We start from the raw sequence: 15,972 nt of genomic DNA, 5'->3' as shown, positions 1-15,972 counted from the left end.
CCCCCCCCCCCGCGCACTTCCGCCCCCTCCTCGGCCAGGCGGCGCGGCGGACGTGACGTAGAAGGCGCGCGCCGCCGGCGGGGGGGGCGGAGCTTATCGGAGAAGCGGAAGCGGAGCGGTGCCCCGGCCCCGCCCGGCCGGGATGCGGCCCGTCGGCGCCCGGAGACCATGGCCTTGCGCAGGCCGCCGCCCGACGGCATCGCGCCGCACGGTACGGCAGGGTCCCTCCCCTCCCTCCCCCCCCGCGGCCGGGCCGGGGCCCGCTCGGGTCGTGGCCGCCGCCTCCGCCCGTCGTGCCCGGGCCGGGGGTGTCCGTGACGGGCCCGGCCCCCAGCCCCGCCCTGGTGGGGTGATCCCGGCCACGGCCCCTGCTCGCTGCCTCCCCCCGCCCCAGCCAAGCTCCACTCCCCTGCGGCGGGTTTGCCATGAACGCCAGCCGCCACGGAGCCCGGTGCTCGGCGCTGCGCAGACCTAGCCCGACGGGGGCCTGGCGAGCTCACAGGGGCCGGGAAAAGTCAGCCGAGTTCCCCACCTTGTTTCACTTGCAACAACATAAACAAGGGCCCGTCCTCACGGGGGGGGGGACGGGACACGTGTTAGCTGCAGCCCCTCGAGCGCATCTGTGGGAAACAGTTGTTCCAAGAGGCCATTTGTTGTGTGGGATCCCTAAGTCCCGGCCCAGGGCGGTGCGAGTCAGTAGCAGGACTAGGGGTCGAGCCGCAGCGTTCTGGTGCAGACCACAAATGGCCAGCAAAGGGTTTGTTACCCTCCGGCAGTGTCTCTCTACTAATTGAACTGTGTGTAGTGTTGGTACTGCTCCCTCATCCATTTACCCCCCCTCCTTCCTTCCTTCACTCACCTGTTGTATTTATCTTCAGCCAGACTCTCTGGGGCACTGTCTCTTGTGTGTGTGTGTGCACCACCTAGTGCCGCTCACGCTGTGCACTCCTGAGATACAAGCAATACACCCACTCTCTGCACATTGGTGATGCTGGCACTGATCCTGCAAACGAGCATCTGCTTCGCTTTAAGCGTATGGAGAGTCAACGACTACTTAGTAGGAAAGCAAGTCAAAGAGGGCAGTCTTGGTTTTGTATCTTGATGAGCAGAATAGAATTGTTCTTCCACTGCCTGAGAGATTTACGGACTCAGGACTGTGCCCTGCACATAGGGCTGGACGTTCCATGCCCAGTGCTGCGTCCGGCAATTTCCTTTGAAGTCTTTGAATTTCCCCATCTGTAAAATGAGAGAATATTTGTCACCTTCATAGGAGTGCTGCAATCTTTACAAAGTTGTCTAGGTGTTGAATATTATCAATGTGGTGCCAACGCTTTCTGTTTCCACGTGCCATTGGAATTGTAGAGTTGTCTCAGCATAATTACTGAAATCAGACACTGGTACTTGTGACCATCTCTAAACAGCCCCTCAGTGACCTTGGCAATCACCTACATCTTTATTTTATTTATTTTGCTTTGTATTTGTACAACTGTGTAAAAGATCACCTATCCCAGGCTCTGAGCTCCCTCTTTAGTCCTGGACATAAACAAAATCCATTTAAACCAGCCAGCTGAGCCTTATTTATGGCAGAGCTGGAATTACTTGTATAGCAAAACCTACCTCATCCCTTTGGCTGCACATTTCTCTCAGACAAGGTGTTGGTGATAAATACTTGCTAGGGACTTAAGTTGAAGTTGTTGGTGGATCAAAAACGTGTTTGAAAACATGCATTCTTTCCACGCCCACGTAACAGTTCTTGATTTTTCGCACTGGTAAACTTTAAAAATAATTTAATGTGTGGGAGGCCAGTGCAGCATATCTTTTCTTTCGTTGGTGCTGCTTCCTAAATTCTTTGAGCATAAACAGGAACTTTCTCTTTTGTAAGCTTTCTCTTCTCCATCCTGATTCATTCAGTATATTCCAATCCAGCATTGGTATTGGCATCAGTAGGCAGTAACAGAGTAGAAAGGAGGAAATTTCTATTCGTACAGTAACATCTTGGTGTGCAGCAGGAAGGAGAAAGGAAATACAGGGATAGTGCAGTTGCTGGGTGAGGTTTTGATAAGTTTCTCTGTTTACTGACCTCAGGAGATTTGTTTTTTAAGGGGGAACTGGAGACCTATCAAAAGCTAAAAGAACTACATCTTGATTGAAAAACAAGCTACCCCATATACAAAAAAGTGAATTTTGAAAGGGATGCTGTTTAGATGGGCACCATCCACCACTTGACCTGCTTATTTGTTTGTATATGTTTGGAAAGCCTGTCTTCCTGTCCACTTTTCTCATTCAGACACTTCAAAATGTAATGCTATGAACTAAGCAACTCTCTAATAGCAAACAAGTGTGCAAGAGCAATGGAGAAAAAACACACTTCTGATATCAAATGTTCAAATTTGCTGTAAACCACAGTGAGTGAAATCATGGTGGGAAAACCAACAGTTTTTTCCATTAGACCAGTTTTAATCGGTTCCCCCACAAAATCCCATCCAGACTGATTTATTACCAGTTTAATGTGGTTCAAACCAAAGGGCTGTATAATGGATTGCAGGAATGGGCTTTAGACTGGAAGCCGCACAAACGTGATCCTGTTGGGAAAGCTTTTGAATGCAGGCTAGATGTGTTCTCTCATTTTACTCACTGGAACTATGGCTCTCATACAAAACTTCAGACATAGGGAAGGAATTTGCTGCCGAAGCATAGGGAAATCAGCTGATTCTCAGCTGCCTTTTTTTTCCCACATACAGCATACTCCTGGCAAGTTTGCAAATATGGCCACACTGGAATCTACCCTAAGGAAATATTCCTGTATAATGCATTTAACCTGTTAATAAGCTGTTCATTGCATGCATTGTGTGTGTCATTCTTTTCCCCATCTACTGTCCCTTAAAAACAAATGTTTCTTTAACGGCATCATTGGTGTATTTGCTTGATAGTACTTAGCCCTGACATATCACTTTACAAATATTAATTGACAAATCCTCGCAAGCCTCCTAAGGGGTAGCAGATACGATCTGTATGGAAATTGAGTATAATTCTATTGTAAATATGGTCTGCTGTGTGTATAGAGCAGCAAGGGGAAATTTTCAGTTATGCAATATTTCTTGGTTCTCATTGGGGTAAGCTCAGTGGAGTAGTACAAGGGACTAGCTGCCAGCCGGTAGGAACACAGAGTGCCAGTCTTATGAACCACGTGACACCTCAGCTGGAAGCTGAACCATCCCTAACACTGGAAGGCAAATGGTTGCAAAGTGGCTTTGAATAGTAACTACTGGCTCAGGTGCGGTAGCCGTTCTGTTGACATTGTGTTAGAATCGAAGGGCAAGGGATCCTGTAGAACATTAGTGATTGTTTCTCAAACCAGAATTCTTGCATCGTGTCAAGAACAGCAGCCTATATTCTAGTGAGATCTCACGGAGTGTGAAGGAATTGCAGAGCTGGTAGCAGCATGGCAGATTTGGCATTTTAAGTAGCAAAAGTGCCATTGCTATGCCTGGCCTCCGGTGAAGATCCTCTGTGTCCATTGATGATAGGTCTATAACCTGCCCTTCCAGGGGAAGCAGAGTGCGTAATCTCCTAGGCCTCTCCCGTCACTAGCCATGGTGATGCATGCACCATGTTTGTTCAGTAGCCTTTTTTATATGGTCTTCGTATGTGTGAGCTGAGCCAGTCTGTGCCTTCGTTCTGCATGCTGGACAGTAGCCGTAATCCTGACACTTTATTTTTGTTCCTCTTGCAGACTATGATTCTAAGAAGAAAAGGAAAGTAGTGGATATTTACCAGGCCCTGAACAGCGACCCCAGCGACGTGGCTGCACTCAGACGAATGGCGATCAGTGAAGGGGGTCTCCTGACAGATGAGATTCGTTGCAAAGTATGGCCAAAGCTTCTCAATGTGAAGACAGATGACCTGCCTCCCCCTCCAGGTACAGAGAAGCCTTTTCTTTGCTGCTTTGGAAAAACCTCTAAAGATCTTTGTACGTAGTTGGGGCTTGAATTGTGCTGCTTTTAACTTGCGTTTTCTTCATATAAATTGAGGTGCCTTTTCCGTTACGCTTGCTTGAGGCTCAGACTTGTGGCACGGAACAATTCCCAGTGGTTTCGCCTACATTGCATATTGAATTATATTAATAGCAGATCCAGGAATAACCTATTTTTTTATTTTTTTTTCCATTGCACTGTAAGAGCTCTTTTACTTTTGGACCACATTGGTTGAAGTAAGTGTGCTTGAAACACAGCTCCTGCGGTCTGGTGTAATTAGCCGGCAAAATGCACGTTAATCAGTAGCTAAAAGCTGTCATGTTGCAAACATGTCTAGTTTAATTTCCTCTGTCGTGATTAGTAGCTTGGCTTTATTGAATACTAATGGTGGTTCCTGTCCTAGGCATGGGTGAATCAATGGCCAAATTACTGTAAATTGAAGCTTGTGTATAGAATGTTAGATTTGAGGCACGGAAATTTTGCTTTCTAATGACACACAGACCTGACCATCAATTCTTAATCTAGGAGGCATTCTATATGCAATGGTGTTTATTTCCATAGCCCCCAAAGAGTAAGATGGGTTTCTGTGAGCAGAAGTATCTGTTCAGAAGTGTGCATTTCTGATTGTCCTTGAGTAGCTTGGATTGTGTTAAAAATCCGGAGCTGTAGGAGACTGGGAACTAATGTACAGCTCCACACAGCTGCTTGCATGGCTTATGGCACACTAATGATTCCTTCCATTTAAGTTGTTTTCAATCCCTTAATTACCCATGCTTAATTTCATTCAATTTCTGTTTATTAAACGGTATGTCATTGCCTCTGCCCCTATGTAATGTCTTGGATTTAGAACTAGGTTCTGTCTTGCACCAGGGGCATAGTGATGGGGCAAAGACTTACACCAAAGGAAAGATGTCGGTGTTTGTACCGAAGAAATGATTGCCCTCTTTTCTGGCACTGGAATGTCAGGAATTAGTATGGACAATGCCAGAGTGTACGTCAGTAAAAGCGAGAGCACTGGGCTCACATGTAAAAAGTGAAAATGGGGATCTAAAACTGGGCAATCAAGCAGTTTGGGGCCTACATTTCATGCTCTGGACTTGTGCGTGGGGCCTCCTCTGAACCAGCTTCCTCCAATGCACTCTGCATGCTGCTCAGTGACTTGGGTAGGTTTTGTAATGCTCTGCTTTCTCCATCAGGAAAGGAGCTGCGAGAGGACAATGAAGACTACCAGCAGGTGTTACTGGATGTGAGGCGATCCCTGCGCCGCTTCCCGCCTGGTGAGATGGTCACACTCTGCTCTTCCTGTTTAGAACAGGGAAGCCCCGTGTGCACCCAGAACTCCCTGTCCCACACCTCCATGTGATGCATTTTGCTTCTGGAGCCACAGCAGATCTGCAGTAGCAATGGCCCAGTGGCCCACAGAAATGGCCTTTCCTGTCTGTTTGCAGCAATACCCACTTCAGAGGTGGCATGTTGTGGCTGCAGGCTTCCTCAAGCTTTTCCTTGCACTGCAACTGTTTTTCAGCGTGTTCTTTCCACACTAAATTCTCACCCTTAACCTGCTGACTGATTCTGCCAGCAAATCTGGTACAGTTAAAACTCTCACTGTGTCTAGTGAGACCTGACTCAAATGTACCCATCTCTGATCATTCTGCTATTGTTCATAGGATGCAACAGAGTCGAGTATGGTGTTTGAGCAGTTTACCATTTGCCTATGTGTAGTTGGGTTTGGAGCCTTGAGTTCACTAATGATTTAAGTGGATTTTGTTTGTTTAATTATTGCTAAAGTATATTCCATCCAGTGACTGTCATGCACCAACCTAAAACCGCTGTCGTCATTGAATAACAAAAGCCTCTTGCAGTTGGTTAGTTCATACGGTTGGTTGGTGCCTCGTGCTATTTATAGACCCTTTTACACTAGCAGTTATCTGATTTTGCAGAGCAGCTGTTTTTTTGCTCCTGGGCAAAAACTGCTTTTCACAGCCTGCTGATATAAACAGTCAGTATATTCAGATCGTCTGTATCTTGTGGATACCATGCAGATCCCCGTAGCTCGAGGTCCTGCTGGTACCATCTTGCTTTTGAATGGCCATATTCTGGCGATGCTTAGAATTCTTAATAGACCATGTGACATTCCCCTCTGCAATCTGGACTGGTGAATTGCTGTGTCACCTCCAATCCGCCACTCCTGGGGCCCATCTCGCTCCGACTCGCCATGTCAACTCCCACTCCTGGGCAGATCACCCACAGCCCTCCAGCAGGCAAGTTGCCCCCAACTCAGTGGATGAGTGCCTCTAGTAAGCCACTCCTGGGATTATGCAATGGCGTGACCCCAGCCAACACCCTCAGTGCCAGATGCAATCCTAGGAACTGCCATCTTACAATGCTCATTGCTGCCCACTGCAAGCTCATATGTTCGTCAGTTTATCAAAGAAATTGATGTGCACAGCCTTGTCCCTTCAAATGGAGCCTCACACCTCAAACCACATGCACTGCTTTAGATAAAACAAACATGTTTATTAAGTACAGAAAGATTTTAAGTGATTATAAGTCAGAGGAAAACAAGTCAGATTTGCCAGTTGTCAGGACATTGAGATTATGGCCATCTCTGCGTCATAGAGCTGATTAGACTGCTCCTCGGGGTCTCTGGGTGACTGACACAGTACGTGGCAGGTACCTTGTCAGGTCTCTGCGACTCAACCTTGCACTAAGCCCATCTGCTGCTGCCCCCGCAGGGATGCCAGATGAGCAGAGGGAAGGGCTCCAGGAAGAACTGATCGACATCATCCTGCAGGTTTTACAGCGCAACCCCCAGCTGCACTACTACCAGGGCTACCACGACATTGTGGTCACGTTTCTGCTGGTCGTGGGGGAGAGACTGGCGACCGCTCTTGTGGAAAAGCTTTCGACCCATCACCTCAGGTACTCAAGCCAGCGTGGCACGTGTGGCGCGTCTGCTGCAGAGTGGGGTGAGGAGGGTCTGCCTGCCCACCTTCCCCATCGGGAGCCGCACCTTGTGGAGAAGCTTTCCCTGCCTTTCGCCTCGGGAAGAGTCTAGAAATGCAGGCAGTGGGGTGAAAACAAGGAAGCCCCTGGAGCCCACAAAGCAAAGCGTTAGTAGACTGGCTGCTTTTAGCCTACAGTGCTAGCAAGGCAACGGGTTAGCTGCAGCAGTAATGCCATGAATAGCACATGGCTTCACAGAGACCATGCCAAGGGCAACGCTTAACTGAGGGCTGGCCGTTCACATGTCATCTTTGAATGCACTGTTTGTAAATTAGAAATCCTCTTCATAGTCCCTCCCGTGACCAGCTGTTCCATTGTCACTTCCGTGGCTTCCCCCGGGGTTGCCTAACATAGTGGCTCGCTTTTCGTGGGGTGCGGTAGGCTGTCTTGGACCTGCTCAGTGGGGAGCACAGCCAGGTACCAGAGGAGAGGTCGGAGTGAGTTTTGTGTGTCACCTGAGCTGGAAGCCAGCCTCTGGCCAGCGGGACGGCTTTTGAAGGGAGTCTTCAGTCCCCCAGTGCGGAGCTGAGAAGGCATTAGGGTTCTGCCAGTGTTACTTTCCTAACTCTGGGCGTATCTGCACTCAGGCATGCACGGACGTAGCAAAAGGTGTGACGTAAAACCAGTGCTGTGGTTTCAGTGAGAGTCTGCGTGTAGCCCAGCTGTGTCGTTCTTCCTGCTGTGGCAGGGCAGAGGGTATGCCAGGGCAGAGTCCCTTGCTCTGTCCTGACTCCCTGCTGTGAAGCAGACCTCAGAAGGGGTGGAATGCAACAGGGTCAGGACTCCCTGAGATGCAGTTGTGGGGACAGCCCCATCCCCAGGGTCGGTTAGGTTGCAAGTGTGTCTTCTGATTTGCATTGTGTGTTGTGCACTCACTGGAGTGAATGGGACCGGCATGACACTGTTGCTTGATGGAGCTTTTGTTTGTCTCGCGACAGGGATTTTATGGACCCAACAATGGACAACACCAAGCACATTTTAAATTACCTGATGCCCATTATAGACCAGGTGAATCCTGAACTCCATGACTTCATGCAGAGGTACATCGAGATTTACCAAACCTTTCCCTTTCTCATAGGGCTCAGCAGAAGTTCCCAGCCAAGCCCTGCCATTCTCGTGGCATTATTCCAAGGCACTGTTTGGGTCAGCTGGGTCAGGACCCGCCCAGCACAGTGCTGGTTTCCTCAAAATGGAGCTGAGGACCCATCGCTGACAAATGTGAAAACCCTTGTGGCCCTTTGGTTTTCCAGTGGCCCCTGTGCCCCCTCCTTTCGAAGCCATTACATTGCATCTGGAGGGCTTGTTCATACTCTGCCATCATCACCCCTGGCTGCTTATCATATGTGCCTGCATAACAAAACGATTAACAGCTGGTTTCGCACATGATGCTAATTCGTCCCTTCTGATTGCCTTGTGTATAGTTCTGCGGGTTCTGAGACAACTCTGGGGGAGGCCTGCAGTTTATCACTGGCCCTGAGAATAACTGGGCTATCTTTCAAAAATGGAGGTGGGTTGAAATAAGGGAAAGTGCAGGGGGACCTGTCCAGAGAAAAGCAGAGGTGGGAAATTTCTGTTCAGAGTCCCTTCCCCCCTAGACAAATGGCTGCACTGTCCATGGGGATCACAGTGTCTCTTTAGTGATGAGGTTGGTGGCAGACTCCCAAATGCTGGGGTGGAGTCCACAAAGGCAGCCCCGCAGGAAGATTTGTAACTTACCGTGCAGTGTGCTTTACGCTGGTGCAGCACACAGCACTCTTCTAAAACCTGAAGAAAGAATCCAGGGTCAAACTCCTGACCTTGGTGATGGAACTGTGGTGAACTGGGAACTGAGGAAACCCTGGGCTCCATGTGACATTCCTGAGTGTGTGTGGTGCAGTAACGGTGCATTTCCATAGTGTTAGCTTCTTTCTGTCAGGGGAGGGAGGCACAGTTACAGCAGTGGGCTGTGCCCTGATCTCTCATCACTGACCATCAATGGCCCATCCCTCACCAGAAACAGAGGAAGCCCCTGGCGTTAAGGGGTCACCAGAAGTACGTTTATCCCCACTGGAGAGCTGTGCCTAGCGTGTGGCAGAGGAGATTCTGGGAGCAGACGAGCTGTCTAACTGGGTGTTGTCTATTTGCACAGTGCTGAAGTGGGGACCATCTTTGCACTCAGTTGGCTGATCACCTGGTTTGGGCACGTCCTGTCTGACTTCAGGCACGTGGTGCGATTGTATGACTTCTTCCTGGCATGCCACCCGCTGATGCCCATTTACTTTGCTGCTGTGGTAGGTCTCCGCTCTCGTGAGGTTGGCAATGAATGAAACCAGTGTGCGCCATTGATGGGGGCTAACTGAATTCAGCCTGGCTTCTAACCCTGCTCCATCTGGAGTGCCAGGTGTCCCCAAGGCCCTTTCTGAGGGAATGGGGTTCAGATACGAAGAACATCGCATGTCCCTCTCCTCCCCACTGCCCCGATCTCTCAGCCCTGGGAGTAGACTCGCCTTCCTGCTATGCCCAGGCAGGGCAGTCGTCGTGGCTGCGCTGTGTGGCTGAGAGGGAAGCCGGAGATACAGCAAGCTTCTTCCTCCCACAGCAATGAGTGAAGGTGTGGGGCAGACCCCGGGCGCAATACTGACTGGAATTGCTTTTCTTGGCACTGCCACCGCAATTGGACTGAGAGAGAGACTTACCAAGGCGTCACTTACAATAAGGGCGTAGTTGCGAGCAGGCTTCCGATTTGTGTCCATGTGCCGTTTATCCGAGTGCTGGCTTCACAAATCTGGCTTCCAAGGCAGTCTGACCCAAGGGACGCTGAGAGCAGGGAGGTGTTTGAGGTACTGACTGTGGGCCTAGCTCGGGAGTCTCTGACTGCTCTCAAAGCCCAGTACCTCCAGCAGGAGCTTTTCATGGCTTCAGAGCTGCTGGGGGAATTGGCTCTGTCTCGGCACTCAGGAGTGGGATGTTATAGTATGCACTGCCAGCTGGATGCTGGGGTTTGTTATGAATTGGGGGGCGATCCCTTTTCGTGGTGGAGGCGAAAAATTGTTCTCTCTAGCCTCTGAGGATAGGACAAGAAGCAAGGGGCCTAAATTACAGCAAAGGTGGGTTTAGGCTGGACATGAGGAGAAACACCCTCACTGCCATGATAGTTAATAAATTGCCTTGGGAGGTTGGAGGTTTGTGAGAGGTTAGACAAACGGGGATGGTCTGATAAAGCTTGGTCCTGCCTTGAGTGCAGCGGACTGGACCAGACGGCCTCTCGAGGTCCCTTCCAGCCCTAGGATTCTATGGCAGGCTGAGTTCCTTTCAGGCCCTAAAAGCAGTGGCAGCGAATGAAACGGAAGGGGTGCCATCCTACCCCAGCGCACTCAGCTGCTGCTTCCTTCCCTTTGCAGATCGTGTTGTATCGGGAGCAGGAGGTGTTGGATTGCGAATGCGACATGGCCTCTGTCCATCATCTCTTGTCCCAGATACCACAGGACCTTCCCTACGAGACCCTGATCAGCAGAGCTGGGGATCTCTTCGTCCAGTTTCCTCCGTCGGAGCTTGCCAGGGCAGCAGCACAGCAGCATGCTGAGAGGTGAGTGCCGGACAGCGTGCGGCATTAGTGCAGCGCTCTGGGAATGGAGCATGTCTAGGATCAGCCTTGTGCTCTAAAGCTTAGTGCTTCTGGCGTGGGCAGGCAGAATGTTCCATTTCGTCTGGTCACCGCTCTTTCAAAGAAAGCCAAGCCAGACCAGCTGGCTCACGCCATCAGGCTCCGCCTTTTCCTCCTCCTCACAAACTCCCATGCAGCTTCCTCGCTCCTTTGGCACTACCTCTGGTGCCTCCTCCATGCTGGATCCATTCCGTCTGTGGGCTGGGATTCCTGCTCTCCCCACACAAATCTAACACCAGGAGCACTTGCTCTAAATAACAGGCCGAGCTTTGTGGAGATTTGTTTCAGTGTGGTATCAGGGCGATGCTCCTAGTGTGGGTGTGTGTTGGATGGGCTGTTCTTGGGGCTGGTGGACAGAAGCCAGCAGAACAGAACTTGGGGTCTAACTACTTAGTGTTAGCAAAGCTCTGTTGTTAATGCCTAATAAAATCAGCAAAGCTTGAGAGAGTCTCTGCTCCACAGCGCTGCTCTTCCATGCCGAAGGTCTGTTTCACGTTCTGTTGGAACGCCGCTTGCCATACTCTGCAGTCACCTGGCCTCTGGCATTCTCCCCGTGGTGTTGGCCATGTCTTGTGGGGCAGCTGCTTCTACCAATATTTCTCTTTGCACTTCACTTAGTGGTCTTCAAGGCAGTGTAGTTCCACAGTCCCCTGCTGCTCCTTCATTGCTCTCATTCAGCCAGCGGGGTGGAGTAGGTTGAGCAATGCTCATCCAGCTCCGAGCAGCTTTCTGCCTGCTAAGCTCTGGGGTGCAGAAGGGCCCCTTCAGCTCCTTTTGTCTTTATTATTGTCTCTCTCTCTCTCTCGCAGGACCGCTGCTTCCACCTTTAAAGACTTTGAGTTGGCTTCAGCCCAGCAGAGACCGGACACTGTGCTGCGACAGCGCTTCAGAGGGCGGCTCCAAGGGGAGGAACGGACAAAATCCATCTTGACAAAACCAAGGACCAACCGCTTTGTCAAGCTGGCAGTGATGGGGCTGACGGTGGCACTGGGGGCAGCTGCCCTTGCCGTGGTGAAGAGTGCACTAGAATGGGCTCCCAAGTTTGAACTGCAGATTTTCCCCTGAAGGAGGGAGAATCGTGCCCTGCCTCTTGAAAGATCACATCCTGCCATGGATTTCCTTTCTTGAAAGGACCTGTCTAAAAATGACTGGTGTAAAGAGTTTTCTATTCCTGCTGCCCCTGTAACATGATTTGCCTTTGTCTCCGAGCCTGAGGCAGAGAGAGAGGGATTGGCCCAGCACCAGCACTGGTGCTCACCATGCAAGGATGCTGACCTTCTTCTCTCCGCCTTGAGCAGCAAGGAAACGCCTGCGCTGAGGAAACAGAAGCGAACACTTCCTGGGCTGGCAGTGCCTGGAACCGCCTGGCTGGTTGGGTTTCACATACAGAGACTGGACACCTGCAGAGCTGTGTGCGTCTGGTCTCCTGAAGCACTCTGACATTCTCTTCACAGAAAATGACTAAATATTTTCAGGTGGCTAAGCAGTCCCATCTGCAGCAGGCTGGGAACTCAGCGGGTTGGTGGGGAGGTTAAACTCCTGGCGAACGGTGTAAGTAGCTTTTTGGTTCCTATAGCATCCCCGTCTGCGTTCCTGCAGAGCACTCCGCTTTCTGCAGAGCCTTGGCCTTACCAACTCTCTGATCTTTTTCTTGCTCTGTAGGCAACGTTTTAGTGGGGCAGAGCCCTCATAACAAATTCCTGTCACGGGAATAGACCCCTTAAACCAACATTCTGGTTCGAGGTTGTCGCCACTTTATAACACAGCGTGAGTTCAATTAGTCTCCCCAGTCTGGTGTGTTTACAGGGGGAACATCCATGGGCTTTTTCTGGTCTCCTAGAGAGAGGTCAGTTCTCAGCCAGCCACGTCAACTTGACTGGTAATGAGCATAGTTTAGCTGCTTCTTTCAGTTCAGCAAGATAAGACAGGGCTGAGTGTGAATTATTTTGTCCAAAGTGTGATCTGCCAGGCCACGCCAGCTCACGTGTTACTACCACTACAGAAGCCATTTAAATTGCTAACCTTTAAACGTTTAAACCCAGCCTTTAAAGAAAAAAGGTTCTTTCCACCATGCAAAATAGTTTGCAGCGGGACAGAAGCCATTGTAACTGGAAGCCCCTTTAAAATATCTCCAGCTACCTATTTAAACTTTCACGTCAACCCCTAAAACGCTGCCAGTGAGTGACTTTTCTGTAAATTGACCCGCAGGTGCCCTGTGCCAAGCCGCTCATCAGATTTGCTATTAGCTTCTCCTCCCACCTGCACGCACCTAGTCCTCTTAGACAACTCTGTCTAACTTAATCTAAGCCAATAGACAGTACACACCTCTACCTCCTCCTCCCCACTGCTGCTAAACAAGTGCCCTTATCCTGCCCCACCACTTCCCAGGTGACTCCTGCTGTGTCCCACCCAACACCATCTGTCCCCATTTCCAGCAGTTACACACCCGGAAATTAGATGTTGATTGAAGAATTAAGGCAATCTGGATGTACTAGAAACCTTGTACCCTGCAGTAATCTAGAGCCGTTTATTAAGTCTCAATACAGTCAGTGTTAAATCTGAGAGACCTTGACTGTTCCCTCAATCCTAAAGGCACCAGGCCATTCAGAACAGCAGCTCAAGGAACTAATAATGCCTCCCGAGCACAGCAATGTGCACATTCTACAAAGCTACCGTTACCGGAGCAGAGCTGTGCTCTGAGCAGAAAAACTGCCCTTTGCTTTTGCAGGTGCGGCTGGCTTGGGTATGTTCTGATTCAACAAACAAACAGAAAAGCAGGGGAGACATGTGCACACCCCCCATTCTGTTTTTGGCCCCTTTCTTTCTGGGCACCTTGCTTTCTACTGACATCTGGCCAACACCTCTTGTAATTGCTGCCTATTTAAAAGCTGCGGTAAATTTCTGTCTGCACGGGAGTGGGCAGTTCAGCCACCGGCAATGGGAAGTGGATGGTGGCACCCACTGTGCTGCACTAAATGAAGTGGGGGCACGGCAGAGCTGGGAAACGACGCACTTTGTTTTAGTTTATTTTATTTTATTTATTTTTTAAAAAGCAAAACCTTCCTAGACGAGGAGAGCCCGCTCCTGCCTGCTTTATTTTCTGACGTGGTTTACTTTCCTTGCCTATATACGAACCCTGAACCCTGATTCCGTCAGGGGCACCTTGCATGCTTGCAGCTGATCTCATTGGGGCAGAAGATACCTTCTTGTATAGCGACCATGAGAGATGAGCCTTTCTGTTGTGTTTGGCCCTGGTTTAACCTGGTGTGGTTTGTGATAGAGCCATGCTGGGAATTCAGAAGAGCGGGAGTGGGTGGGAAAGCCCTGAGGTGAGTTCAAAGGGGTTTATGCTCCTAACTCAAGGGCTTCTGAAAGTCCTGCCCCACCTGTACAACTAACGTGCAGTGGGGAATTGTGGCTTGTTCTTTTGTTTAAAGGCAGATGGTAAGGAGTTCCCTTCCCCCCTCCAAAAACCTTTCTGCCTTTCTTTTTTTTAATGTTAGACATTCAGGTTTGGTCTCACCTGCTTTCCTTAGCAGACTGGGCAATGAGAGCTGGTCGGATTGATATCACAGGTACCAGGAAGCAAATCCTGAGCAGCTGAGAGGTGCAGTCAGTTTTTAAGGTTGTTTTTCCTGTTAGCGCCTCTAGCTCAAACACCAGACACACAGCTGGGAGGAAAGATCTCCGGTAAAGATCGAAACACCCTGTCTGTGCTCCAGTTACAGGCTGAAGGAGCTCGTGTTCTTGCTCTCTGGTCCTCCAGCACACACAGGGAAGAGGAGACTTGGTGTTAGTGATACTCTTGGGGGGGAAACCACTTAGAAACATCCCTTCCAGGCCTTCTATACGCCTGACAAAGCAACAGAAGGTGCATGCCATTCCTTTCCATTGCAGGCACCTGTTGTGGTGCTGTGTGTCGTGTACGGGATGATTTCCCCTTGTATATACAGATCAAAAGGCCTAGCAGGTTGCCTGGAGATGCTGCTGGAAACGAGCCCAGCGCTGGGATCCAGTCAGACACATCCCACACCTACGGGTGAACCGCGGCCTTACAGCGCTCGGAGCGGTGTGGAAGCATCATTCCTGCCTGGGGGCGTTACTGGGCCTTCAGTACCTTTCCATTGCTGAAGGTCTCTGGAGACAGGTGGCTGGTGCTTGTCCTGCCTGCAGGCTCGCTAGGAATGGAGTGAGTTCATTCTCTTTTCGCAGCTTCACTGAGGAGGCAGGACGGTCCCCTGCTGAAGGAAAGTGTTCTCTCTCCGGGTGGGTTTACCCTGTAGAAAGACTTGTACATACGTGTGTAAATGCTTCTTTGTACAGAGCCCTGTAACTGTGTACAATAAATGGCAATAACCTGGTTCCTACACACGTCTCCCCGTGCGTGTTCCTCGCTGCCAGCCGTTCTCTCTGCCGCCGCACGGGGCTTGCAGCTTGTGAGGGGCAAAATCAGCTTTTCTGCCTCCATCCCCCGTGCCTGGAGCTGCTCCTGCGGTGCAGTGGGTGAGTTGCTGGGGTTATTCCCAGCTCTGCCACTGACGCGGGGGTCCCGCTGCTCTAGGCACTGGATTGTGTCTGGTTCCCTGTTTGCCAAAGGTCATAGAGGCGGAAGTGATGTGTAAAGTGTGTGACACCGGTGTGTCGTTAGTTACACATTCAACCAGTGACCGGGTTGGGGAGCCCCACTGCTCCTGTCGTGAGGATTGTAGGAAAGGCGGCTGGCTGGTGTGTAATGTTCTCGGGTCTCAGAGCTGTACTGCAACTACATCTGCTGCCCTCGGAGCTGCCCCGCCCCAGCCACCTAGGAAGCGGGGGAACGTAACCGTGTCTTGGCAGATGCACATGAGCTGCAGGAGTAAATAAAATCCCCAGGAGAGAAGCTTCACCTCTGGATTGAGGCAAGTGAAGGGACAAAGGGACTGAGCGGTGAGCAGGAAGCGGCTGAAATGCCCTTAGGGCCATGGGCAGAGGTGCCCTGTCAATGCCACGTCTCAAGAAGGCTGTGTAGCACCCAGCCAGTCCCTTGGGACACTCTCACCTATTACCCCAGGAAGGCAGCACCATTCAGCCTGAGCCACGTTTGGGTTTATTATTCTGCTCTGTTCACCCCTGCAGATACCGCTGGTCTCCTCCCGCTCGGCGGCATGTGTGTGTCAGGCACTCGCTAACAGGAGACTGTCCACCAGGGGTGGGTTGCTGCTGTTTTGAACATGCTGTGACCTCCTCCCAAGAAGTCATTTTCCTAAGAATCTTTCAAGCTTTTTCTGTGGTAGAAGTTTTAAGTAGGACGTGTTACTTCAGCTGCCGCTGGCACGCAGCCCACCCGCCCAGCGCGGCAGCTACTTACAG

The 15,972-nt window shown here is 50.5% G+C and overlaps 1 protein-coding gene across 1 annotated transcript; it reads left to right on the top strand.

Moving 5' to 3' along the window:
• The first annotated feature begins 76 nt into the window (after nt 1-76).
• On the top strand, nt 77-14,990 carry TBC1D20 (TBC1 domain family member 20). Its single transcript, XM_067554001.1, has 8 exons — nt 77-211; nt 3,734-3,919; nt 5,171-5,251; nt 6,710-6,896; nt 7,919-8,020; nt 9,109-9,250; nt 10,361-10,545; nt 11,433-14,990. The coding sequence occupies exons 1-8, from the start codon at nt 169-171 to the stop codon at nt 11,686-11,688; spliced, it is 1,182 nt and encodes a 393-aa protein (XP_067410102.1). The 5' UTR covers nt 77-168; the 3' UTR covers nt 11,689-14,990.
• Nucleotides 14,991-15,972: the final 982 nt, after the last annotated feature.

Source organism: Emydura macquarii, unplaced genomic scaffold (assembly GCF_026122565.2).
Source record: "Emydura macquarii macquarii isolate MOO-44397 ecotype Brisbane River unplaced genomic scaffold, CSIRO-AGI_Emac_v2 contig_1483, whole genome shotgun sequence".
In the NCBI taxonomy this organism is placed as follows: domain Eukaryota; kingdom Metazoa; phylum Chordata; order Testudines; family Chelidae; genus Emydura; species Emydura macquarii.
This window is presented reverse-complemented; position numbering and strand designations above follow the sequence as displayed.